This window comes from Oncorhynchus gorbuscha, linkage group LG10 (genome assembly GCF_021184085.1).
Source record: "Oncorhynchus gorbuscha isolate QuinsamMale2020 ecotype Even-year linkage group LG10, OgorEven_v1.0, whole genome shotgun sequence".
NCBI classification, from domain to species: domain Eukaryota; kingdom Metazoa; phylum Chordata; class Actinopteri; order Salmoniformes; family Salmonidae; genus Oncorhynchus; species Oncorhynchus gorbuscha.
Window position 1 is genome coordinate 99,629,719 of NC_060182.1, and position 25,000 is coordinate 99,654,718.

The 25,000-nt window shown below is 47.3% G+C and overlaps 1 protein-coding gene across 5 annotated transcripts in view; it reads right to left on the minus strand.

Annotated features, from left to right (window-relative positions):
* Positions 1 to 25,000, minus strand: part of atrn (attractin) — a 258,397-nt gene that overhangs the window by 14,097 nt on the left and 219,300 nt on the right. For all 5 annotated transcript variants that reach the window (XM_046367620.1, XM_046367619.1, XM_046367616.1 and 2 more), the window contains exon 27: positions 22,000 to 22,107. In XM_046367620.1, the coding sequence (XP_046223576.1) occupies positions 22,000 to 22,107 (108 nt within the window). The remainder of the gene's footprint in view (positions 1 to 21,999; positions 22,108 to 25,000) is intronic.

Here is a 25,000-nt window from a genome sequence, read left to right on the forward strand (position 1 = left end):
TGCCCTTTTCTCGTGACAACAGGTCACAAATCTTGCTGCTGTGATGCACACTGTGGTATTTCACCCAGTAGATATGAGAGGTTATCAAAATGTGGTTTCTTTTCTAATTCGTTGTGGGTCTGTGAGATCTGAGGGAAATGGCTCCTGAGCTGGACAGCTAAATGGGCAATGGCCTCTCTCTCTCTCTCTCTCTCTCTCTCTCTCTCTCTCTCTCTCTCTCTCTCTCTCTCTCTCTATCTCTCTCTCTCTTGCTCTTTCTCTCTCTTGCTCTCTCTCTCTCCCTCTCTCTCTCTCCCTCTCTCTCTCTCTCTCTCTCAAACAGAGAGAACACACACACCTAACTAGGGAGGAAGTGACACGGAGAACACACACACCTCTTTCCGAGTGAGAACACACAGAGAAAGACTAATCATATTCATATTCTGACCCATTTTACACATTTATCCTCTCTCTTCTCTTCCCTCCATCTCTCCTCTCTCTTCTCTTCCCTCCATCTCTCCTCTCTCTTCCCTCCATCTCTCCTCTCTCTTCTCTTCCCTCCACCTCTCCTCTCTCTTCTCTTCCCTCCATCTCTCCTCTCTCTTCTCTTCCCTCCATCTCTCCTCTCTCTTCTCTTCCCTCCATCTCTCCTCTCTCTTCTCTTCCCTCCACCTCTCCTCTCTCTTCTCTTCCCTCCATCTCTCCTCTCTCTTCCCTCCCTCCATCTCTCCTCTCTCTTCTCTTCCCTCCATCTCTCCTCTCTCTTCTCTTCCCTCCATCTCTCCTCTCTCTTCCCTCCATCTCTCCTCTCTCTTCTCTTCCCTCCCTCCATCTCTCCTCTCTCTCTCTCTCTTCCCTCCATCTCTCCTCTCTCTTCTCTTCCCTCCCTCCATCTCTCCTCTCTCTTCCCTCCATCTCTCCTCTCTCTTCTCTTCCCTCCATCTCTCCTCTCTCTCTCTCTCTTCCCTTCATCTCTCCTCTCTCTTCTCTTCCCTCTATCTCTCCTCTCTCTTGTCTTCCCTCCATCTCTCCTCTCTCTTGTCTTCCCTCCATCTCTCCTCTCTCTTCTCTTCCCTCCATCTCTCCTCTCTCTTCTCTTCCCTCCATCTCTCCTCTCTCTTCTCTTCCCTCCATCTCTCCTCTCCTCTCTCTTCTCTTCCCTCCATCTCTCCTCTCTCTTCTCTTCCCTCCATCTCTCCTCTCTCTTCTCTTCCCTCCATCTCTCCTCTCTTCCCTCCCTCCATCTCTCCTCTCTCTTCTCTTCCCTCCATCTCTCCTCTCTCTTCTCTTCCCTCCATCTCTCCTCTCTCTTCTCTTCCCTCCATCTCTCCTCTCTCTTCTCTTCCCTCCATCTCTCCTCTCTCTTCTCTTCCCTCCATCTCTCCTCTCTCTTCTCTTCCCTCCATCTCTCTCTCTCTTCCCTCCCTCTTCTCCTCTCTCTCTCTCTTCTCTTCCCTCCATCTCTCCTCTCTCTTCTCTTCATCTCTCCCTCTCTCTTCTCTTCCTCTCATCTCTCTCTCTCTTCCCTCCATCTCTCCTCTCTCTTCCCTCCCTCCATCTCTCCTCTCCTCTCTCTTCTCTTCCCTCCATCTCTCCTCTCCTCTCTCTTCTCTTCCCTCCATCTCTCCTCTCTCTCTCTTCCCTCCATCTCTCCTCTCCTCTCTCTTCTCTTCCCTCCATCTCTCCTCTCCTCTCTCTTCTCTTCCCTCCATCTCTCCTCTCTCTTCTCTTCCCTCCATCTCCTCTCTCTTCTCTTCCTCCATCTCTCTCTTCTTCTCTTCCCTCCATCTCCTCCTCTTCTCTTCCCTCCATCTCTCCTCTCTCTTCTCTTCCCTCCATCTCTCCTCTCTCTCTCTCTTCTCCCTCCATCTCTCCTCTCTTCTCCCTCCATCTCTCTCCTCTCTCTCCCTCCATCTCTCCTCTCTCTTCTCTTCCCTCCATCTCTCCTCTCTCTTCTCTTCCCTCCATCTCCTCCTCTCTCTTCTCTTCCCTCCATCTCTCCTCTCCTCTCTCTTCTCTTCCCTCCATCTCTCCTCTCCTCTCTCTTCTCTTCCCTCCATCTCTCCTCTCCTCTCTCTTCTCTTCCCTCCATCTCTCCTCTCCTCTCTCTTCTCTTCCCTCCATCTCTCCTCTCTCTCTCTTCTCTTCCCTCCATCTCTCCTCTCTTCTCTTCTCCTCCATCTCTCTCTCCTCTCTCTTCTCTTCCTCCATCTCTCCTCTCTCTTCTTCTCTTCCCTCCATCTCTCCTCTCTCTTCTCTTCCCTCCATCTCTCCTCTCTCTTCTCCATCTCTCCTCTCTTCCTCTTCCCTCCATCTCTCCTCTCTCTTCTCTTCCCTCCATCTCTCCTCTCTCTTCTCTTCCCTCCATCTCTCCTCTCTCTTCTCTTCCCTCCATCTCTCCTCTCTCTTCTCTTCCCTCCATCTCTCCTCTCTCTTCTCCTCCTCTCTCCTCCTCTCTCTTCCTCCATCTCTCTCTCTCTCTCTTCCCTCCATCTCTCCTCTCTCTTCTCTTCCCTCCATCTCTCCTCTCTCTTCTCTTCCCTCCATCTCTCCTCTCTCTTCTCTTCCCTCCATCTCTCCTCTCTCTTCTCTTCCCTCCATCTCTCCTCTTCTCTTCCTCTCCATCTCTTCCCTCCATCTCTCCTCTCTCTCTCTCTCTTCCCTCCATCTCCTCTCTCTCTCTTCCTCCATCCTCCATCTCTCCATCTCTCTTCTCTTCCCTCCATCTCTCCATCTCTCTTCTCTTCCCTCCATCTCTCCTCTCTCTTCTCTTCCCTCCATCTCTCCTCTCTCTTCTCTTCCCTCCATCTCTCCTCTCTCTTCTCTCCCTCCATCTCTCTCTCTCTTCCCTCCTCCATCTCTCCTCTCTTCTCTTCCCTCCATCTCTCCTCTCTCTTCTCTTCCTCCATTCTCTCCTCTCTCTTCTCTTCCCTCCATCTCTCCTCTCTCTTCTCTTCCCTCCATCTCTCCTCTCTCTTCTCTTCCTCCATCTCTCCTCTCTCTTCTCTTCCCTCCATCTCTCCTCTCTCTTCTCTTCCCTCCATCTCTCCTCTCTCTTCTCTTCCCTCCATCTCTCCTCTCTCTTCTCTTCCCTCCATCTCTCCTCTCTCTTCCCTCATCTCTCCTCTCTCTTCTCTCCCTCATCTCTCCATCTCTCCTCTCTTCCCTTCTCTTCTCTCCATCTCTCCTATCTCTCTTCTCTTGTCTTCCCTCCATCTCTCCTCTCTCTTCTCTTCCCTCCATCTCTCCTCTCTCTTCTCTTCCCTCCATCTCTCCTCTCTCTTCTCTTCCCTCCATCTCTCCTCTCTCTCTTCTCTTCCCTCCATCTCTCCTCTCTCTTCTCTCTCCATCTCTCCTCTCTCTTCTCTTCCCTCCATCTCTCCTCTCTCTTCTCTTCCCTCCATCTCTCCTCTCTCTTCTCTTCCCTCCATCTCTCCTCTCTCTTCTCTTCCCTCCATCTCTCCTCTCTCTTCTCTTCCCTCCATCTCTCCTCTCTCTCCTCTCTCTTCTCTTCCCTCCATCTCTCCTCTCTCTTCTCTTCCCTCCATCTCTCCTCTCTCTTCTCTTCCCTCCATCTCTCCTCTCTCTCTCTTCCTCCTCTTCCTCCATCTCTCCTCTCTCTTCTCTTCCCTCCATCTCTCCTCTCTCTTCTCTTCCCTCCATCTCTCCTCTCTCTTCTCTTCCCTCCATCTCTCCTCTCTCTTCTCTTCCCTCCATCTCTCCTCTCTCTTCCCTCCCTCCATCTCTCCTCTCCTCTCTCTTCTCTTCCCTCCATCTCTCCTCTCCTCTCTCTTCTCTTCCCTCCATCTCTCCTCTCTCTTCTCTTCCCTCCATCTCTCCTCTCTCTTCTCTTCCCTCCATCTCTCCTCTCTCTTCTCTTCCCTCCATCTCTCCTCTCTCTTCTCTTCCCTCCATCCCTCCATCTCTCCTCTCTCTTCTCTTCCCTCCATCTCTCCTCTCTCTCTCTCCTCTCTCTCTCTCTTCCCTCCATCTCTCCTCTCTCTTCTCTTCCCTCTCTCTCTCTTCCCTCCATCTCTCTCTCTCTCTTCTCTTCCCTCCATCTCTCCTCTCTTCTCTCCCTCCATCTCTCTCTCTCTTCTCTTCCCTCCATCTCTCTCTCTCTCTTCTCTTCCCTCCATCTCTCTCTCTTCTCTTCCCTCCATCTCCTCTCCTCTCTCTTCTCTTCCCTCCTCCTCTCTCCTCTCTCTTCTCTTCCCTCCATCTCTCCTCTCTCTTCTCTTCCCTCCATCTCTCCTCTCTCTTCTCTTCCCTCCATCTCTCCTCTCTCTTCTCTTCCCTCCATCTCTCCTCTCTCTCTCTTCTCTTCCCTCCATCTCTCCTCTCTCTTCTCTTCCCTCCATCTCTCCTCTCTCTTCTCTTCCCTCCATCTCTCCTCTCTCTTCCCTCCATCTCTCCTCTCTCTTCTCTTCCCTCCATCTCTCCTCTCTCTTCTCTTCCCTCCATCTCTCCTCTCTCTTCCTCCATCTCTCCTCTCTCTCCCTCCATCTCTCTCTCTCTTCTCTTCCCTCCATCTCTCCTCTCTCTTCTCTTCCCTCCATCTCTCTCTCTTCTCTTCCCTCCATCTCTCCTCTCTCTTCTCTTCCCTCCATCTCTCCTCTCTCTTCTCTTCCCTCCATCTCTCCTCTCTCTTCTCTTCCCTCCATCTCTCCTCTCTCTTCTTCCTCCATCTCTCTCTCTTCTCTTCCCTCCATCTCTCCTCTCTCTTCTCTTCCCTCCATCTCTCCTCTCTCTTCTCTTCCCTCCTCTCTCTCCCTCCATCTCTCTCTTCTTCTCTTCCCTCCATCTCTCCTCTCTCTTCTCTTCCTCCATCTCTCTCTCTCTTCTCTTCCCTCCATCTCTCTCTCTCTTCTCTTCCCTCCATCTCTCCTCTCTCTTCTCTTCCCTCCATCTCTCTCTCTCTCTTCTCTTCCTCCATCTCTCCTCTCTCTTCTCTCCATCTCCCTCCTCTCTCTTCCCTCCATCTCTCCTCTCTCTTCTCTTCCCTCCATCTCTCTCTCTCTTCTCTTCCCTCCATCTCTCCTCTCTCTTCTCTTCCCTCCATCTCTCCTCTCTCTTCTCTTCCCTCCATCTCTCCTCTCTCTTCTCTCCTCCATCTCTTCTCTCTCTTCCCTCCATCTCTCCTCTCTCTTCTCTTCCCTCCATCTCTCCTCTCTTCTCTTCCCTCCATCTCTCCTCTCTCTTCTCTTCTCCATCTCTTCTCTCTTCCTTCCCTCCATCTCTCCTCTCTCTTCTCTTCCCTCCATCTCTCCTCTCTCTTCTCTTCCTCTTCCCTCCATCTTCCCTCCATCTCTCTCTTCTCTTCCCTCCATCTCTCCTCTCTCTTCTCTTCCCTCCATCTCTCCTCTCTCTTCCCTCCATCTTCCCTCTCTCTCTCTCCTCTCTCTTCTCTTCCCTCCATCTCTCCTCTCCTCTCTCTTCTCTTCCCTCCATCATCCTCTCCTCTCTCTTTCTCTTCTCCTCCATCTCTCCTCTCTCTCTCTCTCTTCTCTTCCTCCATCTCTCCTCTCTCTTCTCTTCCCTCCATCTCTCCCTCTCTCTCTTCTCTTCCCTCCATCTCTCCTCTCTCTTCTCTTCCCTCCATCTCTCCCTCTCTCTCTCTCTTTCCCTCCATCTCTCCTCTCTCTCTTCTCTTCCCTCCATCTCTCCTCTCTCTTCTCTTCCTCCATCTCTCCTCTCTCTTCTCTTCCCTCCATCTCTCCTCTCTCTTCTTCCCTCATCTCTCTTCTCTTCCCTCCATCTCTACTCTCTCTTCTCTTCCCTCCATCTCTCTCTCTCTTCTTCCCTCCATCTCTCTCTCTCTTCCCTCCCTCCATCTCTCCTCTCTCTTCTCTTCCCTCCATCTCTCCTCTCTCTTCTCTTCCCTCCATCTCTCCTCTCTCTTCTCTTCCCTCCATCTCTCCTCTCTCTTCTCTTCCCTCCATCTCTCCTCTCTCTTCCCTCCATCTCTCCTCTCTCTTCTCTTCCCTCCATCTCTCCTCTCTCTTCTCTTCCCTCCATCTCTCCTCTCTCTTCCCTCCTCCATCTCTCCCTCTCTTCTCTTCCCTCCATCTCTCCTCTCTCTTCTCTTCCCTCCATCTCTCTCTCTGTTCTCTTCTCCATCTCTCCTCTCTCTTCTCATCTCCACCTCTCCTCTCTCTTCTCTTCCCTCCATCTCTCCTATCTCTTCCCTCCATCTCTCCTCTTCATCTTCCCTCCATCTCTCTCTTCTTCCTCCATCTCATCTCTCCTCTCCTCTCTCTTCTCTTCCCTCCATCTCTCCTCTCCTCTCTCTTCTCTTCCCTCCATCTCTCCTCTCCTCTCTCTTCTCTTCCCTCCATCTCTCCTCTCCTCTCTCTTCTCTTCCCTCCATCTCTCCTCTCTCTTCTCTTCCCTCCATCTCTCCTCTCCTCTCTCTTCTCTTCCCTCCATCTCTCCTCTCCTCTCTCTTCTCTTCCCTCCATCTCTCCTCTCCTCTCTCTTCTCTTCCCTCCATCTCTCCTCTCTCTTCTCTTCCCTCCATCTCTCCTCTCTCTTCTCTTCCCTCCATCTCTCCTCTCTCTTCTCTTCCTCCATCCTCCTCCATCTCCTCCTCTCTCTTCTCTTCTTCCCTCCATCTCTCCTCTCTCTTCTCTTCCCTCCATCTCTCCTCTCTCTTCTCTTCCCTCCATCTCTCCTCTCTCTTCTCTTCCCTCATCTCTCCTCTCTCTTCCATCTCTCCATCTCTCTTCTCTCTCCTCTCTCTTCCCTCCATCTCTCCTCTCTCTTCTCTTCCCTCCATCTCTCCTCTCTCTTCTCTTCCCTCCATCTCTCCTCTCTCTTCTCTTCCCTCCATCTCTCCTCTCTCTTCTCTTCCCTCCATCTCTCCTCTCTCTCTTCCCTCCATCTCTCTCTCTCTCTTCCTCCATCTCTCCCTCTTCCATCTCTCTCTCCTCTCTCTTCCCTCCCTCCATCTCTCCTCTCTCTTCTCTTCCCTCCATCTCTCCTCTCTCTTCTCTTCCCTCCATCTCTCCTCTCTCTTCTCTTCCTCCATCCTCTCTCCTCTCTCTCTCTCCTCCTTCCTCCATCTCTCCTCTCTCTTCTCTTCCCTCCATCTCTCCTCTCTCTTCTCTTCCCTCCATCTCTCCTCTCTCTTCTCTTCCCTCCATCTCTCCTCTCTCTCTCTCTTCCCTCCATCTCTCCTCTCTCTTCTCTTCCCTCCATCTCTCCTCTCTCTTCTCTTCCCTCCATCTCTCCTCTCTCTTCTCTTCCCTCCATCTCTCCTCTCTCTTCTCTTCCCCTATCTCTCCTCTCTCTTCCCTCCATCTCTCCTCTCTCTTCTCTTCCCTCCATCTCTCCTCTCTCTTCTCTTCCCTCCATCTCTCCTCTCTCTTCTCTTCCCTCCATCTCTCCTCTCTCTTCTCTTCCCTCCATCTCTCCTCTCTCTTCCCTCCATCTCTCCTCTCTCTTCCCTCCCTCCATATCTCCTCTCTCTTCCCTCCCTCCATCTCTCCTCTCTCTTCTCTTCCCTCCATCTCTCCTCTCTCTTCTCTTCCCTCCATCTCTCCTCTCTCTTCTCTTCCCTCCATCTCTCCTCTCTCTTCTCTTCCCTCCATCTCTCCTCTCTCTTCCCTCCATCTCTCCTCTCTCTTCCCTCCCTCCATCTCTCCTCTCTCTTCCCTCCCTCCATCTCTCCTCTCTCTTCTCTTCCCTCCATCTCTCCTCTCTCTTCCCTCCATCTCTCCTCTCTCTTCCCTCCCTCCATCTCTCCTCTCTCTTCTCTTCCCTCCATCTCTCCTCTCTCTTCTCTTCCCTCCATCTCTCCTCTCTCTTCTCTTCCCTCCATCTCTCCTCTCTCTTCCCTCCCTCCATCTCTCCTCTCTCTTCCCTCCCTCCATCTCTCCTCCCTCCACCTCTCCTCTCCTCTCTCTTCACCTCTCTTTTCCCTACATCTCTCCTCTCTCTTCCCTCCCTCCATCTCTCCTCTCTCTTCCCTCCCTCTATCTCTCCTCTCTCTTCCCTCCACCTCTCCTCTCCTCTCTCTTCTCTTCATCTCCCTCTCTATCTCTTCCCTCTCTCTCTCCTCCCTCTCTCTTCCCTCCCTCTCTCTCTCCTCCCTCTCTCTTCATCTCCCTCTCTCTCTCTTCCTCCCTCTCTCTTCCTCCCTCTCTCTCTCCTCCCTCTCTATTCCCTCCCTCTCTCTCTCCTCCCTCTCTCTTCCCATCCTCTCTCTCTCCTCCCTCTCTCTTCCCTCCCTTTCCTCTTCCTTCTCTGAAGCTGTCCTTTCATCCAGACTGAAACTTTCCTTTAGGTTGTCAGGAGAAACCTGGAACATTCCATCTTCCATTCCTACAGCTAGTTGAAATACTAGTAGTATATACTGCTTGTTAATATATATATATACACACTGCTTTTAGTATATACTGCTTGTTAATATATATATACACTGCTTTTAGTATATACTGCTTGTTAATATATATATACACACTGCTTTTAGTATATACTGCTAGTTAATATATATATACACACTGCTTTTAGTATATACTGCTTGTTAATATATATATATATATATATATATATACGCTGTTTTAGTATATACTGCTTGTTAATATATATATATATATACACACTGCTTTTAGTATATACTGCTTTTAGTTAATATATATATATATATACACACTGCTTTTAGTATATACTGCTTTTAGTTAATATATATATATATACACACTGCTTTTAGTATATACTGCTTTTAGTTAATATATATATATATACACACACTGCTTTTAGTATATACTGCTTGTTAATATATATATATATATATATATATATATATATATATATATATATATACGCTGTTTTAGTATATACTGCTTGTTAATATATATATATATATACACGCTGTTTTAGTATATACTGCTTGTTAATATATATATATATACACACTGCTTTTAGTATATACTGCTTGTTAATATATATATATATATATATACACACTGCTTTTAGTATATACTGCTTTTAGTTAATATATATATATACACACTGCTTTTAGTATATACTGCTTGTTTATATATATATATATATATATATATATATATATATATATATATATATATATATATACGCTGTTTTAGTATATACTGCTTGTTAATATATATATATATATATATACACACTGCTTTTAGTATATACTGCTTGTTAATATATATATATATATATATATATACGCTGTTTTAGTATATACTGCTTGTTAATATATATATATATATACACACTGCTTTTAGTATATACTGCTTTTAGTTAATATATATATATACGCTGTTTTAGTATATACTGCTTGTTAACATATATATATATATACACACTGCTTTTAGTATATACTGCTTGTTAATATATATATATATATATATATATATATATATACGCTGTTTTAGTATATACCGCTAGTTCTATATACCGCTAGTTCTATATACCGCTAGTTCTATATACCGCTAGTTTATATACCGCTAGTTTATATACCGCTAGTTCTATATACCGCTAGTTCTATATACCGCTAGTTCTATATACCGCTAGTTTATATACCGCTAGTTCTATATACCGCTAGTTCTATATACCGCTAGTTCTATATACCGCTAGTTCTATATACCGCTAGTTCTATATACCGCTAGTTCTATATACCGCTAGTTTATATACCGCTAGTTTATATACCGCTAGTTCTATATACCGCTAGTTTATATACCGCTAGTTCTATATACCGCTAGTTCTATATACCGCTAGTTTATATACAGCTAGTTTATATACCGCTAGTTCTATATACCGCTAGTTCTATATACCGCTAGTTTATATACCGCTAGTTCTATATACCGCTAGTTCTATATACCGCTAGTTTATATACCGCTAGTTTATATACCGCTAGTTCTATATACCGCTAGTTTATATACCGCTAGTTTATATACCGCTAGTTTATATACCGCTAGTGTATATACCGCTAGTTCTATATAAGGATAGTTCTATATACCGCTAGTTTATATACAGCTAGTTTATATACCGCTAGTTTATATACCGCTAGTTCTATATACCGCTAGTTTATATACCGCTAGTTTATATACAGCTACTTCTATATACCGCTAGTTTATATACCGCTAGTTCTATATACCGCTAGTTTATATACAGCTAGTTCTATATACCGCTAGTTTATATACCGCTAGTTTATATACCGCTAGTTCCATATACCGCTAGTTTATATACCGCTAGTTTATATACCGCTAGTTTATATACCGCTAGTTCTATATACCGCTAGTTCTATATACCGCTAGTTCTATATACCGCTAGTTTATATACCGCTAGTTCTATATACCGCTAGTTTATATACCGCTAGTTCTATATACCGCTAGTTTATATACCGCTAGTTCTATATACCGCTAGTTTATATACCGCTAGTTTATATACCGCTAGTTTATATACCGCTAGTTTATATACCGCTAGTTCTATATACCGCTAGTTCTATATACCGCTAGTTTATATACCGCTAGTTCTATATACCGCTAGTTCTATATACCGCTAGTTCTATATACCGCTAGTTCTATATACCGCTAGTTCTATATACCGCTAGTTCTATATACCGCTAGTTTATATACCGCTAGTTCTATATACCGCTAGTTCTATATACCGCTAGTTCTATATACCGCTAGTTCTATATACCGCTAGTTCTATATACAGCTAGTTCTATATACCGCTAGTTTATATACCGCTAGTTTATATACCGCTAGTTTATATACAGCTAGTTTATATACCGCTAGTTTATATACCGCTAGTTTATATACCGCTAGTTTATATACACCGCTAGTTCTATATACCGCTAGTTTATATACCGCTAGTTCTATATACCGCTAGTTTATATACCGCTAGTTTATATACCGCTAGTTTATATACCGCTAGTTTATATACAGCTAGTTCTATATACCGCTAGTTTATATACCGCTAGTTTATATACCGCTAGTTCTATATACCGCTAGTTCTATATACCGCTAGTTTATATACCGCTAGTTTATATACCGCTAGTTCTATATACCGCTAGTTCTATATACCGCTAGTTCTATATACCGCTAGTTCTATATACCGCTAGTTTATATACCGCTAGTTCTATATACCGCTAGTTTATATACCGCTAGTTCTATATACCGCTAGTTTATATACCGCTAGTTTATATACCGCTAGTTCTATATACCGCTAGTTTATATACCGCTAGTTTATATACCGCTAGTTCTATATACCGCTAGTTTATATACCGCTAGTTTATATACCGCTAGTTCTATATACCGCTAGTTTATATACCGCTAGTTCTATATACCGCTAGTTCTATATACCGCTAGTTTATATACAGCTAGTTCTATATACCGCTAGTTTATATACCGCTAGTTCTATATACCGCTAGTTTATATACCGCTAGTTCTATATACCGCTAGTTCTATATACCGCTAGTTCTATATACCGCTAGTTTATATACAGCTAGTTTATATACCGCTAGTTTATATACCGCTAGTTTATATACAGCTAGTTCTATATACCGCTAGTTCTATATACCGCTAGTTTATATACCGCTAGTTCTATATACCGCTAGTTTATATACCGCTAGTTTATATACCGCTAGTTCTATATACAGCTAGTTCTATATACCGCTAGTTTATATACCGCTAGTTTATATACCGCTAGTTTATATACAGCTAGTTTATATACAGCTAGTTTATATACCGCTAGTTTATATACCGCTAGTTTATATACCGCTAGTTTATATACAGCTAGTTCTATATACCGCTAGTTTATATACCGCTAGTTCTATATACCGCTAGTTCTATATACAGCTAGTTCTATATACCGCTAGTTTATATACAGCTAGTTCTATATACCGCTAGTTTATATACCGCTAGTTTATATACCGCTAGTTTATATACCACTAGTTTATATACCGCTAGTTCTATATACCGCTAGTTTATATACCGCTAGTTTATATACCGCTAGTTCTATATACCGCTAGTTCTATATACCGTTAGTTCTATATACCGTTAGTTCTATATACCGCTAGTTCTATATACCGCTAGTTCTATATACCGCTAGTTTATATACCGCTAGTTCTATATACCGCTAGTTCTATATACCGCTAGTTTATATACCGCTAGTTCTATATACCGCTAGTTCTATATACCGCTAGTTCTATATACCGCTAGTTCTATATACCGCTAGTTCTATATACCGCTAGTTCTATATACCGCTAGTTCTATATACCGCTAGTTTATATACCGCTAGTTCTATATACCGCTAGTTCTATATACCGCTAGTTTATATACCGCTAGTTTATATACCGCTAGTTCTATATACCGCTAGTTTATATACCGCTAGTTCTATATACCGCTAGTTCTATATACCGCTAGTTTATATACCGCTAGTTCTATATACCGCTAGTTCTATATACCGCTAGTTTATATACCGCTAGTTTATATACCGCTAGTTCTATATACCGCTAGTTCTATATACCGCTAGTTCTATATACCGCTAGTTCTATATACCGCTAGTTCTATATACCGCTAGTTTATATACAGCTAGTTTATATACCGCTAGTTCTATATACCGCTAGTTTATATACCGCTAGTTTATATACCGCTAGTTCTATATACCGCTAGTTTATATACCGCTAGTTTATATACAGCTAGTTTATATACAGCTAGTTTATATACCGCTAGTTCTATATACCGCTAGTTCTATATACCGCTAGTTCTATATACCGCTAGTTCTATATACCGCTAGTTCTATATACCGCTAGTTTATATACCGCTAGTTTATATACCGCTAGTTCTATATACAGCTAGTTCTATATACAGCTAGTTCTATATACAGCTAGTTCTATATACCTCATTGATTACAGGTAGTGGTCCTACTGAAACATTGATTAGAGGTAGTGGTCTTACTGAAACATTGATAAGAGGTAGTGGGTCTACTGAAACATTGATTAGAGGTAGTAGTCCTACTGAAACATTGATAAGAGGTAGTGGGTCTACTGAAACATTGATTAGAGGTAGTAGTCCTACTGAAACATTGATAAGAGGTAGTGGGTCTACTGAAACATTGATTAGAGGTAGTAGTCCTACTGAAACATTGATAAGAGGTAATGGTCTTACTGAAACATTGATTAGAGGTAGTAGTCCTACTGAAACATTGATTAGAGGTAGTAGGTCCTACTGAAACATTGATAAGAGGTAGTAGTCCTACTGAAACATTGATTAGAGGTAGTAGGTCCTACTGAAACATTGATAAGAGGTAGTAGGTCTACTGAAACATTGATTAGAGGTAGTAGGTCTACTGAAACAACATTGATTAGAGGTAGTGGGTCTACTGAAACATTGATTAGAGGTAGTGGGTCTACTGAAACATTGATAAGAGGTAGTAGGTCTACTGAAACATTGATAAGAGGTAGTAGATCTACTGAAACATGGATGAGAGGTAGTGGGTCTACTGAAACATTGATAAGAGGTAGTAGTCCTACTGAAACATGGATGAGAGGTAGTAGGTCTACTGAAACATTGATTAGAGGTAGTGGGTCTACTGAAACATTGATTTGATTTAGTAGGTCTACTGAAACATTGATTAGAGGTAGTAGGTCTACTGAAACATTGATTAGAGGTAGTGGGTCTACTGAAACATTGATAAGAGGTAGTGGGTCTACTGAAACATTGATTAGAGGTAGTAGGTCTACTGAAACATTGATTAGAGGTAGTAGGTCTACTGAAACATTGATAAGAGGTAGTAGGTCCTACTGAAACATTGATAAGAGGTAGTGGGTCTACTGAAACATTGATAAGAGGTAGTAGTTCCTACTGAAACATTGATAAGAGGTAGTGGTCTTACTGAAACATTGATAAGAGGTAGTGGGTCTACTGAAACATTGATTAGAGATAGTGGGCCTACTGAAACATTGATTAGAGGTAGTGGGCCTACTGAAACATTGATAAGAGGTAGTAGGTCTACTGAAACATTGATAAGAGGTAGTAGATCTACTGAAACATTGATTAGAGGTAGTAGATCTACTGAAACATTGATAAGAGGTAGTGGGTCTACTGAAACATTGATTAGAGGTAATAGGTCTACTGAAACATTGATTAGAGGTAGTGGGTCTACTGAAACATTGATAAGAGGTAGTAGGTCTACTGAAACATTGATAAGAGGTAGTGGGTCTACTGAAACATTGATAAGAGGTAGTGGGTCTACTGAAACATTGATTAGAGGTAGTAGATCTACTGAAACATTGATAAGAGGTAGTAGGTCTACTGAAACATTGATTAGAGGTAGTAGGTCTACTGAAACATTGATTAGAGGTAGTAGTCCTACTGAAACATTGATTAGAGGTAGTAGGTCTACTATGTTACTGACTTTCCAGTTTTTTGGTGTAAATGGTAGTGAAACATTCCAGATCATCTGCGTTTCCGTCCCCTGTAATCGATGTGACTCACTGCTTTCTAAATGGAAAAATATGTCTTTACGGATCCATTTGAGCAAATAAAACATTGAGATTTGACCAGGATGAACTAGATTAATTATTGTCATAGTCAGTACATTCATCTTCAGATAGCTAGGTGGACCAGTCATAGTCAGTACATTCATCTCCAGATAGCTAGGTGGACCAGTCATAGTCAGTACATTCATCTTCAGATAGCTAGGTGGACCAGTCATAGTCAGTACATTCATCTCCAGATAGCTAGGTGGACCAGTCATAGTCAGTACATTCATCTCCAGATAGCTAGGTGGACCAGTCATAGTCAGTACATTCATCTTCAGATAGCTAGGTGGACCAGTCATAGTCAGTACATTCATCTTCAGATAGCTAGGTGGACCAGTCATAGTCAGTACATTCATCTCCAGATAGCTAGGTGGACCAGTCATAGTCAGTACATTCATCTCCAGATAGCTAGGTGGACCAGTCATAGTCAGTACATTCATCTTCAGATAGCTAGGTGGACCAGTCATAGTCAGTACATTCATCTCCAGATAGCTAGGTGGACCAGTCATAGTCAGTACATTCATCTCCAGATAGCTAGGTGGACCAGTCATAGTCAGTACATTCATCTTCAGATAGCTAGGTGGACCAGTCATAGTCAGTACATTCATCTTCAGATAGCTAGGTGGACCAGTCATAGTCAGTACATTCATCTTCAGATAGCTAGGTGGACCAGTCATAGTCAGTACATTCATCTTCAGATAGCTAGGTGGACCAGTCATAGTCAGTACATTCATCTCCAGATAGCTAGGTGGACCAGTCATAGTCAGTACATTCATCTTCAGATAGCTAGGTGGACCAGTCATAGTCAGTACATTCATCTTCAGATAGCTAGGTGAACCAGTCATAGTCAGTACATTCATCTTCAGATAGCTAGGTGGACCAGTCATAGTCAGTACATTCATCTCCAGATAGCTAGGTGGACCAGTCATAGTCAGTACATTCATCTTCAGATAGCTAGGTGGACCAGTCATAGTCAGTACATTCATCTCCAGATAGCTAGGTGGACCAGTCATAGTCAGTACATTCATCTTCAGATAGCTAGGTGGACCAGTCATAGTCAGTACATTCATCTTCAGATAGCTAGGTGGACCTGTCATAGTCAGTACACTTTTTCTCAATAATGTAGTTATCAGCAAAGTCAGAGATAGAGAGGGGGGGGAGGGGCTGTGTGATTGTTAGTTTAAGAAAGGCAAGGGGGGCTGTGTGATTGTTAGTTTACGAAAGGCAGGGGGGGGGGATTATTTAAGATACTCTTTGAAGAAGATGGGCAGGGACTCTGCTGTCCTGGCTTCAGGGGGAGGCTGGTTCCACCATTTTGTTCCTTAGAAAGAGAAGAGCTTCGACTGGGCTGAGCGGGAGAGGTGGGAGGGCCAAGCCCTGCAGACTCTACCCCTGTCTCCCCTCTCTCCCCACCCCCTGCCCGCTCTCTCTCCCCACCCCCGCCTCCTCTCTCTCCCCACCCCCTGCCTCCTCTCTCTCCCCACCCCCTGCCTCCTCTCTCTCCCCACCCCTGCCCGCTCTCTCTCCCCACCCCCTGCCTCCCTCTCTCTCCCCACCCCCCTGCCTCCTCTCTCCCCCCCCCTGTCTCCCCTCTCTCCCCACCCCCTGCCCGCTCTCTCTCCCCACCCCCTGCCTCCTCTCTCTCTCCACCCCCTGCCTCCTCTCTCTCCCCACCCCCTGCCCGCTCTCTCTCCCCACCCCCTGCCCGCTCTCTCTCCCCACCCCCTGCCTCCCTCTCTCCCCACCCCCTGCCTCCCCTCTCTCCCCACCCCTTGCCTCCTCTCTCTCTCCCCACCCCTGCCTCCTCTCTCTCCCCACCCCCTGCCCCCTCTCTCTCCCCACCCCCTCCTCCTCCTCCTCTCTCCCCCACCCCCTGCCTTCTCTCTCCCCACCCCTGCCTTCTCTCTCCCCACCCCCTGCCTTCTCTCTCCCCCCCCCTGCCCCCTCTCTCCCCACCCCCTGCCCCCTCTCTCCCCACCCCCTGCCCCCTCTCTCCCCACCCCTGCCTCCCCTCTCTCCCCACCCCCTGCCTTCTCTCTCCCCACCCCCTGCCTCCCCCTCTCTCCCCACCCCCTGCCCCCTCTCTCCCCACCCCCTGCCCCCTCTCTCCCCACCCCCTGCCTCTCTCTCCCCACCCCTGCCTCCCCTCTCTCCCCACCCCCAGCCTCCCCTCTCCCCACCCCTGCCTTCTCTCTCCCCACCCCCTGCCTCCCCTCTCTCCCCACCCCCTGCCTACTCTCTCCCCACCCCTGCCTCCCTCTCTCCCCACCCCCTGCCTCCCTCTCTCCCAACCCCCTGCCTCCCCTCTCTCTCCAGCCCCTGCCTCCCCTCTCTCTCCAGCCCTGCCTCCCCTCTCTCTCCAGCCCTGCCTCCCCTCTCTCCAGCCCCTGCCTCCCCCTCTCTCTCCAGCCCCTGCCTCCCCCTCTCTCCAGCCCCTGCCTCCCCCTCTCTCTCCCCACCCCTGCCTCCCCTCTCTCTCCAGCCCCTGCCTCCCCTCTCTCTCCCCACCCCCCTGCCTCCTCTCTCTCCCCACCCCTGCCTCCTCCTCTCTCCCCACCCCCTGCCTTCTCTCTCTCCACCCCCTGCCTCCTCCTCTCTCCCCACCCCTGCCTTCTCTCTCTCCACCCCCTGCCTCCTCTCTCTCCCCACCCCCTGCCTTCTCTCTCTCCAGCCCCTGCCTTCTCTCTCCCCACCCTCCCTCTCTCTCCAACCCCTGCCTCCTCTCTCTCCCGACCCCTGCCTCCCCTCTCTCTCCAGCCCCTGCCTTCTCTCTCCCCACCCTCCCCTCTCTCTCCACCCCCTGCCTCCCCTCTCTCCCGACCCCCTGCCTCCCCCTCTCTCTCCACCACCTTCTCCTCTCTCCCCACCGCCTGCCCCCTCTCTCTCCCCACCCCCTCCTCCTCCTCTCTCCCCACCCCTGCCTTCTCTCTCCCCCACCCTCCCCTCTCTCTCCACCCCCAGCCTCCCTCTCTCTCCACCCTCCCCTCTCTCTCCACCCCCTGCCTTCTCTGTCTCCCCACCCTCCCTCTCTCTCCATCCCCTGCCTCTCCCCTCTCTCTCCACCCCCTGCCTCTCTCTCTCTCTCCACCCCCTTCCTCCTCTCTCTCCACCCCCTGCCTCCCCTCACTCCCCACCCCTGCCTCCTCTCTCTCTCCCCACCCCTGCCTTCTCTCTCCCCACCCTCCCCTCTCTCTCCATCCCCTGCCTCCTCTCTCTCCACCCCCTGCCTCCCTCACTCCCCACCCCTACCTCCTCTCTCTCCCCACCCCTGCCTCCTCTCTCTCCACCACCTTCTCCTCTCTCCCCACCCCTGCCGCCTCTCTCCCCACCCCCTCCTCCTCCTCTCTCCCCACCCCCTGCCTTCTCTCTCCCCACCCCCATCCTCCCTCTCTCTCCACCCCTGCCTCCCCTCTCTCTCCACCCCCTGCCTCTCCTCTCTCTCCACCCCTTCATCCTCTCTCTCCCCCCTGCCTCCCCTCTCTCTCCACCCCTGCCTTCTCTCTCTCTCTACCCCCTGCCTCCCCTCTCTCTACACCCCGTGTCTCCCCTCTCTCTCCACCCCCCGCCTTCTCTCTCTCCACCCCCTGCCTCCCCTCTCTCCGCCCCCAGCCTCCCCTCTCTCTCCACCCCCAGCCTCCCCTCTCTCTCCACCCTCAGCCTCCCCTCCCTCCCCATCAATGTGTCCAGGCGGGGTTTCAGGGTTTTCTGTCCCATAACCAGGCCATGATCTAGTTAACCAACCTAGGCCTTTTCCTTCTGCATCACACACTCCTATTTTGTAATCCTTTCGGTCACCCTGATGCTATACCCTCCATCCATCCATCCATCCGTCACTAACATCCAGAAATAAATAATGAATCTCATCATCAACATGCTCCACGATCTCTCTCTCCTCCATCTCTCCTCTCCCTCAGGGACTCTAGCTGGGTGAATATATCTAATTTCCTCCCTTTCCCTCTCCTCTCCTCCCTCCCTCTCCTCTCATTCTCTCAGTTTCCCCTCTACCCCTCCTCTCCTCTCCTCCTCCCCTCCTTTCCCTCTTCTCTACCTCTCATCCAGACCTGTCACACATCCAGACCTGTCTCACATCCAGATCTGTCATCCAGACCTGTCAGATCTGTCATCCAGACCTGTCATCCAGACCTGTCAGACCTGTCATCCAGACCTGTCAATCATACCTGTCATTCAGACCTGTCATTCAGAGCTGTCATCCAGACCTGTAATTCAGACCTGTCATTCAGAGCTATCATCCAGACCTGTCATCCAGACCTGTCATTCAGAGCTATCATCCAGACCTGTCATTCAGAGCTATCATCCACACCTGTAATTCAGACCTGTCATTCAGAGCTATCATCCAGACCTGTCATCCAGACCTGTCATCCAGACCTGTCATTCAGACCTGTCATCCAGACCTGTCATCCAGACCTGTCATCCAGACCTGTCAGATCTGTCATCCAGACCTGTCATTCAGAGCTGTCATCCAGACCTGTCATTCAGACCTGTCATCCAGACCTGTCATCCAGACCTGTCAGATCTGTCATCCAGAACTGTCATCCAGACCTGTCAGACCTGTCATCCAGACCTGTCATCCAGACCTGTCATCCAGACCTGTCATCTAGATCTGTCAGACCTGTCATCCAGACCAGTCATCCAGAGCTATCATCCAGACCTGTCATCCAGACCTGTCATCCAGACCTGTCATCCAGATCTGTCATCCAGATCTGTCAGACCTGTCATCCAGACCTGTCATCCAGACCTATCATCCAGACCTGTCATCTAGACCTATCATCCAGACCTATCATCCAGACCTGTCATCCAGACCTGTCATCCAGACCTGTCATCCAGACCTGTCATCTAGATATGTCAGACCTGTCATCCAGACCAGTCATCCAGAGCTATCATCCAGACCTGTCATCCAGACCTGTCATCCAGACCTATCATCCAGACCTGTCATCCAGACCTGTCATCGAGACCTGTCATCCAGACCCGTCATCCAGACCTGTCATCCAGACCTGTCATCTAGACCTGTCATCCAGACCTGTCATCCAGACCTGTCATCCAGACCTGTCATTCAGACCTGTCATCCAGACCTGTCATCCAGACCTGTCAGATCTGTCATCCAGACCTGTCATTCAGAGCTGTCATCCAGACCTGTCATTCAGACCTGTCATCCAGACCTGTCATCCAGACCTGTCAGATCTGTCATCCAGAACTGTCATCCAGACCTGTCAGCCCTGTCATCCAGACCTGTCATCCAGACCTGTCATCTAGATCTGTCAGACCTGTCATCCAGACCAGTCATCCAGAGCTATCATCCAGACCTGTCATCCAGACCTGTCATCCAGATCTGTCATCCAGATCTGTCAGACCTGTCATCCAGACCTGTCATCCAGACCTATCATCCAGACCTGTCATCTAGACCTATCATCCAGACCTGTCATCCAGACCTATCATCCAGACCTGTCATCCAGACCTGTCATCCAGACCTGTCATCCAGACCTGTCATCCAGACCTGTCAGACCTGTCATCCAGACCAGTCATCCAGAGCTATCATCCAGACCTGTCATCCAGACCTGTCATCCAGACCTATCATCCAGACCTGTCATCCAGACCTGTCATCGAGACCTGTCATCCAGACCCATCATCCAGACCTGTCATCCAGACCTGTCATCTAGACCTGTCATCCAGACCTATCATCCAGACCTGTCATCCAGACCTGTCATCCAGACCTGTCATCCAGACCTGTCATCCAGACCTATCATCCAGACCTGTCATCCAGACCTGTCATCCAGACCTGTCATCCAGATCTGTCAGACCTGTCTACTCTTCTCTCCTCTTCTTTCCTCTCCCCCCCACATTCAGTGTTGTGCTGCTATAAACTACTTTAATGATGTTTCCCGTGTGCGAGGCCTGAGGCCAATCACAGGTGCCGATACTCTACCGTAGTCTCCTGAGAAAACGGCACAACCACAACACAAGGACAGAACAAACAGCATAGTGTACTGCTGCCTGCCTTCTCTGAATGGAGAGGAGGTAGGAAAATATCTGATGGTCCAGCTCACCACCTCCATCCCACACACACACACACACACACACACACACACACACACACACACACACACACACACACACACACACACACACACACACACACACACACACACACACACACACACACACACACACACACACACACACACACACACACACACACACACACACACCCTTCCTCTTCAGTATCTTAAAGACATCTGAAACCCTTCCTCTTCAGTATCTTAAAGACATCTGAAACCCTTCCTCTTCAGGATCTTAAAGACATCTGAAACCCTTCCTCTTCAGTATCTTAAAGACATCTGAAACCCTTCCTCTTCAGTATCTTAAAGACATCTGAAACCCTTCCTCTTCAGTATCTTAAAGACATCTGAAACCCTTCCTCTTCACACAGTATCTTAAAGACATCTGAAACCCTTCCTCTTCACACAGTATCTTAAAGACATCTGAAACCCTTCCTCTTCACACAGTATCTTAAAGACATCTGAAACCCTTCCTCTTCAGTATCTTAAAGACATCTGAAACCCTTCCTCTTCAGTATCTTAAAGACATCTGAAACCCTTCCTCTTCACACAGTATCTTAAAGACATCTGAAACCCTTCCTCTTCACACAGTATCTTAAAGACATCTGAAACCCTTCCTCTTCACACAGTATCTTAAAGACATCTGAAACCCTTCCTCTTCAGTATCTTAAAGACATCTGAAACCCTTCCTCTTCAGTATCTTAAAGACATCTGAAACCCTTCCTCTTCACACAGTATCTTAAAGACATCTGAAACCCTTCCTCTTCACACAGTATCTTAAAGACATCTGAAACCCTTCCTCTTCAGTATCTTAAAGACATCTGAAACCCTTCCTCTTCAGGATCTTAAAGACATCTGAAACCCTTCCTCTTCAGGATCTTAAAGACATCTGAAACCCTTCCTCTTCAGTATCTTAAAGACATCTGAAACCCTTCCTCTTCACACAGTATCTTAAAGACATCTCAGCCTTATTTGCACTTGTGTTTTCCTAAAATCTCCTCTTTATTAAGGAAACAGGTAGTTCCCATGACTGAGATATGTGGTTGTCCAACCTAGCTATCTTCAGGTGAATGACTCACTAAATGGGAGTCTCTCTGGATAAGAGCGTCTGCTGAATGACTCACTAAATGGGAGTCTCTCTGGATAAGAGCGTCTGCTGAATGACTCACTAAATGGGAGTCTCTCTGGATAAGAGCGTCTGCTGAATGACTCACTAAATGGGAGTCTCTCTGGATAAGAGCGTCTGCTGAATGACTCACTAAATGGGAGTCTCTCTGGATAAGAGCGTCTGCTGAATGACTCACTAAATGGGAGTTTCTCTGGATAAGAGAGTCTGCTGAATGACTAACATGTAAAGGTGAGTGGCTAGGGGGAAGGGGATTGGCTGACAGGACAATTAATGTCACAGTCTGATGTCACACTCACCTTGATGTTTCCACCAATCAGGTCGGGTGGCTCCTCGTCCGTTTCCAAGGCAACGTTGATGGTGGCAAACGGCCGGCTAGCCATCTGCTGCATCTCACGGAGGAGTTGCTGTGAGGAAGAGGAGAGACTCCAGTGACGAAGAAGAAAGAGAACACAGTTCATTTCCGTAAAACTCCCAATAATCACTGTGTCCCCCAAATGACACACAATTACATATAAATTACTACTTACTACTAACTAATTACTACTACCATTACTACTGCATTACTTCTGACCAGGGCCTTACGGGACGGGGAATACTGCCTATCAGGTCAAACACAACTTTTAATACAACAGAAATGAGTACAACTGTCATCCAGACCATTCATCCAGACCATTCATCCAGACCATTCATCCAGACCTGTCATCCAGACCTGTCATCCAGACCAGTCATCCAGACCAGTCATCCAGACCTGTCACCCAGACCAGTCACCCAGACCAGTCACCCAGACCTGTCATCCAGACCTGTCATCCAGACCTGTCACCCAGACCAGTCACCCAGACCAGTCACCCAGACCTGTCACCCAGACCAGTCATCCAGATCATTCATCCAGACCTGTCATCCAGACCTGTCATCCAGACCTGTCATCCAGACCTGTCACCCAGACCAGTCATCCAGACCAGTCATCCAGACCAGTCACCCAGACCTGTCATCCAGACCTGTCATCCAGACCTGTCATCCAGACCTATCATCCAGACCATTCATCCAGACCTGTCATCCAGACCTGTCATCCAGACTTGTCATCCAGACCTGTCATCCAGACCATTCATCCAGACCTGTCATCCAGACCTGTCATCCAGACCTATCATCCAGACCTGTCATCCAGACCTGTCATCCAGACCTATCATCCAGACCTGTCATCTAGACCTGTCATCCAGACCTGTCATCCAGACCTGTCATCCAGACTTGTCATCCAGACCTGTCATCCAGACCATTCATCCAGACCTGTCATCCAGACCTGTCATCCAGACCTGTCATCCAGACCTGAGTGTTGATCCCACACAGGTGTTCAAAAGGGAAATATGCTCTCATCTGGAGCCCTTAAACAACCTTCTCAAAACCTGAATATGAATATCTTTGCTGAAAATCTGCCATACGTCCATGCCTGTACATTTTACCGAAATTACACAAAACCTAAAACACAACAAGGCAACTATCCAGGCAGACCAGTGGTTGGCTCAATGCTAGAGCCGTTGTCGACTCTTTTATTAAATCTCATGTGTAAGCATTGCCATCATATGTACAAGACTCTATAGACTTTATAGACAAGATCTCACCAATAACAGGTTTAAAAGAAGACTGTATTCTGGTCACAGTAGATGTCGAGAGTCTAGATACCAGCATTCCCTGTGTGGGGAGGGGGGGGGGGGCTGGCAGCAGTAGCACACTATCTGAGAGACAGAGATACTTATGAATATCACCTAACAAACTTTATTCTAGAGCTGAATATGTTTTGATGTATAACTATGTCAGGTTTGATGACGAATGCTACCTCCTAGCGAACGGAACGTCGATGGGCTCCACATTCGCTCCGAGCTACGCTAACCTTTATGTGGGTCTTTTTGAAGAACGGTTTGTTCATCATGAAAACTAAAATACATCTTTGAATAAAGTCCTGAAGTGGTATCGATATATTGACAACATATTTTTTTGCATATGGGGAGTAACGGGAGAAGAGCTGTCAGACTTTATTTGTTTTTCCTTGGCCTCCAACCCCCTTCGATGTGTGGAACGGATGTGGGAGGGGCCAGGTCTTCACAAGGGTGCTCTTTTTTTTTTACTCACAAAAGCTCTGAGGAAGGCAGTGAGGCCGATACGTAAAGTTCTGATGAAGACTATGAGGCCGATACGTAAAGTTCTGATGAAGACTATGAGGCCGATACGTAAAGCTCTGAGGAAGGCCATGAGGCCGATACGTAAAGCTCTGAGGAAGGCAGTGAGACCGTTATGTAAAGCTCTGAGGAAGGCCATGAGGCCGATACATAAAGCTCTGAGGAAGGCCGTGAGGCCGATACATAAAGCTCTGATGAAGGCCGTGAGGCCGATACGTAAAGCTCTGAGGAAGGCCGTGAGGCCGTTATGTAAAGCTCTGAGGAAGGCCATGAGGCCGATACATAAAGCTCTGAGGAAGGCCATGAGGCCGTTATGTAAAGCTCTGAGGAAGGCCATGAGGCCGATACGTAAAGCTCTGAGGAAGGCCGTGAGGCCGATATGTAAAGCTCTGAGGAAGGCCGTGAGGCCGATACATAAAGCTCTGAGGAAGGCCATGAGGCCGATACATAAAGCTCTGAGGAAGGCCATGAGGCCGATACATAAAGCTCTGAGGAAGGCCATGAGGCCGATACATAAAGCTCTGAGGAAGGCCGTGAGGCCGATACATAAAGCTCTGAGGAAGGCCATGAGGCCGATACATAAAGCTCTGAGGAAGGCCGTGAGGCCGATACATAAAGCTCTGAGGAAGGCCGTGAGGCCGATACATAAAGCTCTGAGGAAGGCCATGAGGCCGATACGTAAAGCCCTGAGGAAGGCCGTGAGGCCGATACGTAAAGCCCTGAGGAAGGCCGTGAGGCCGATACGTAAGCTTATTAAAGATCAGTGGTAGTATCAAGAGCAGTGTGCAGTTTCCTTTTTCCTTCATCTTGTTCAGCTGTTACCACACACCTGCAAAAAAGATTGCTCAGATGTGCGAGTGCCTTTTGAATTGTAGATGGGTAAATAAAAAGCAAACATTGAATATCCCTTTGAGCAGCGTGAAGTTATTAATGTCACTCTGGATGGTGTATCAATGCACCCAGTCACTGCTAAGATACAGGCGCCCTTTCGTCCAACTCAGTTACCGGAGAGGAAGGAAACCACTGAGGGTTTCAGCGCACTCGTTACATCTTCTCATGCTTTGTTGACTTCAAAAAAAGCTTTTCACTCAATTTGGTATGAGGGTCTGCTGTACAAATCGATGGACAG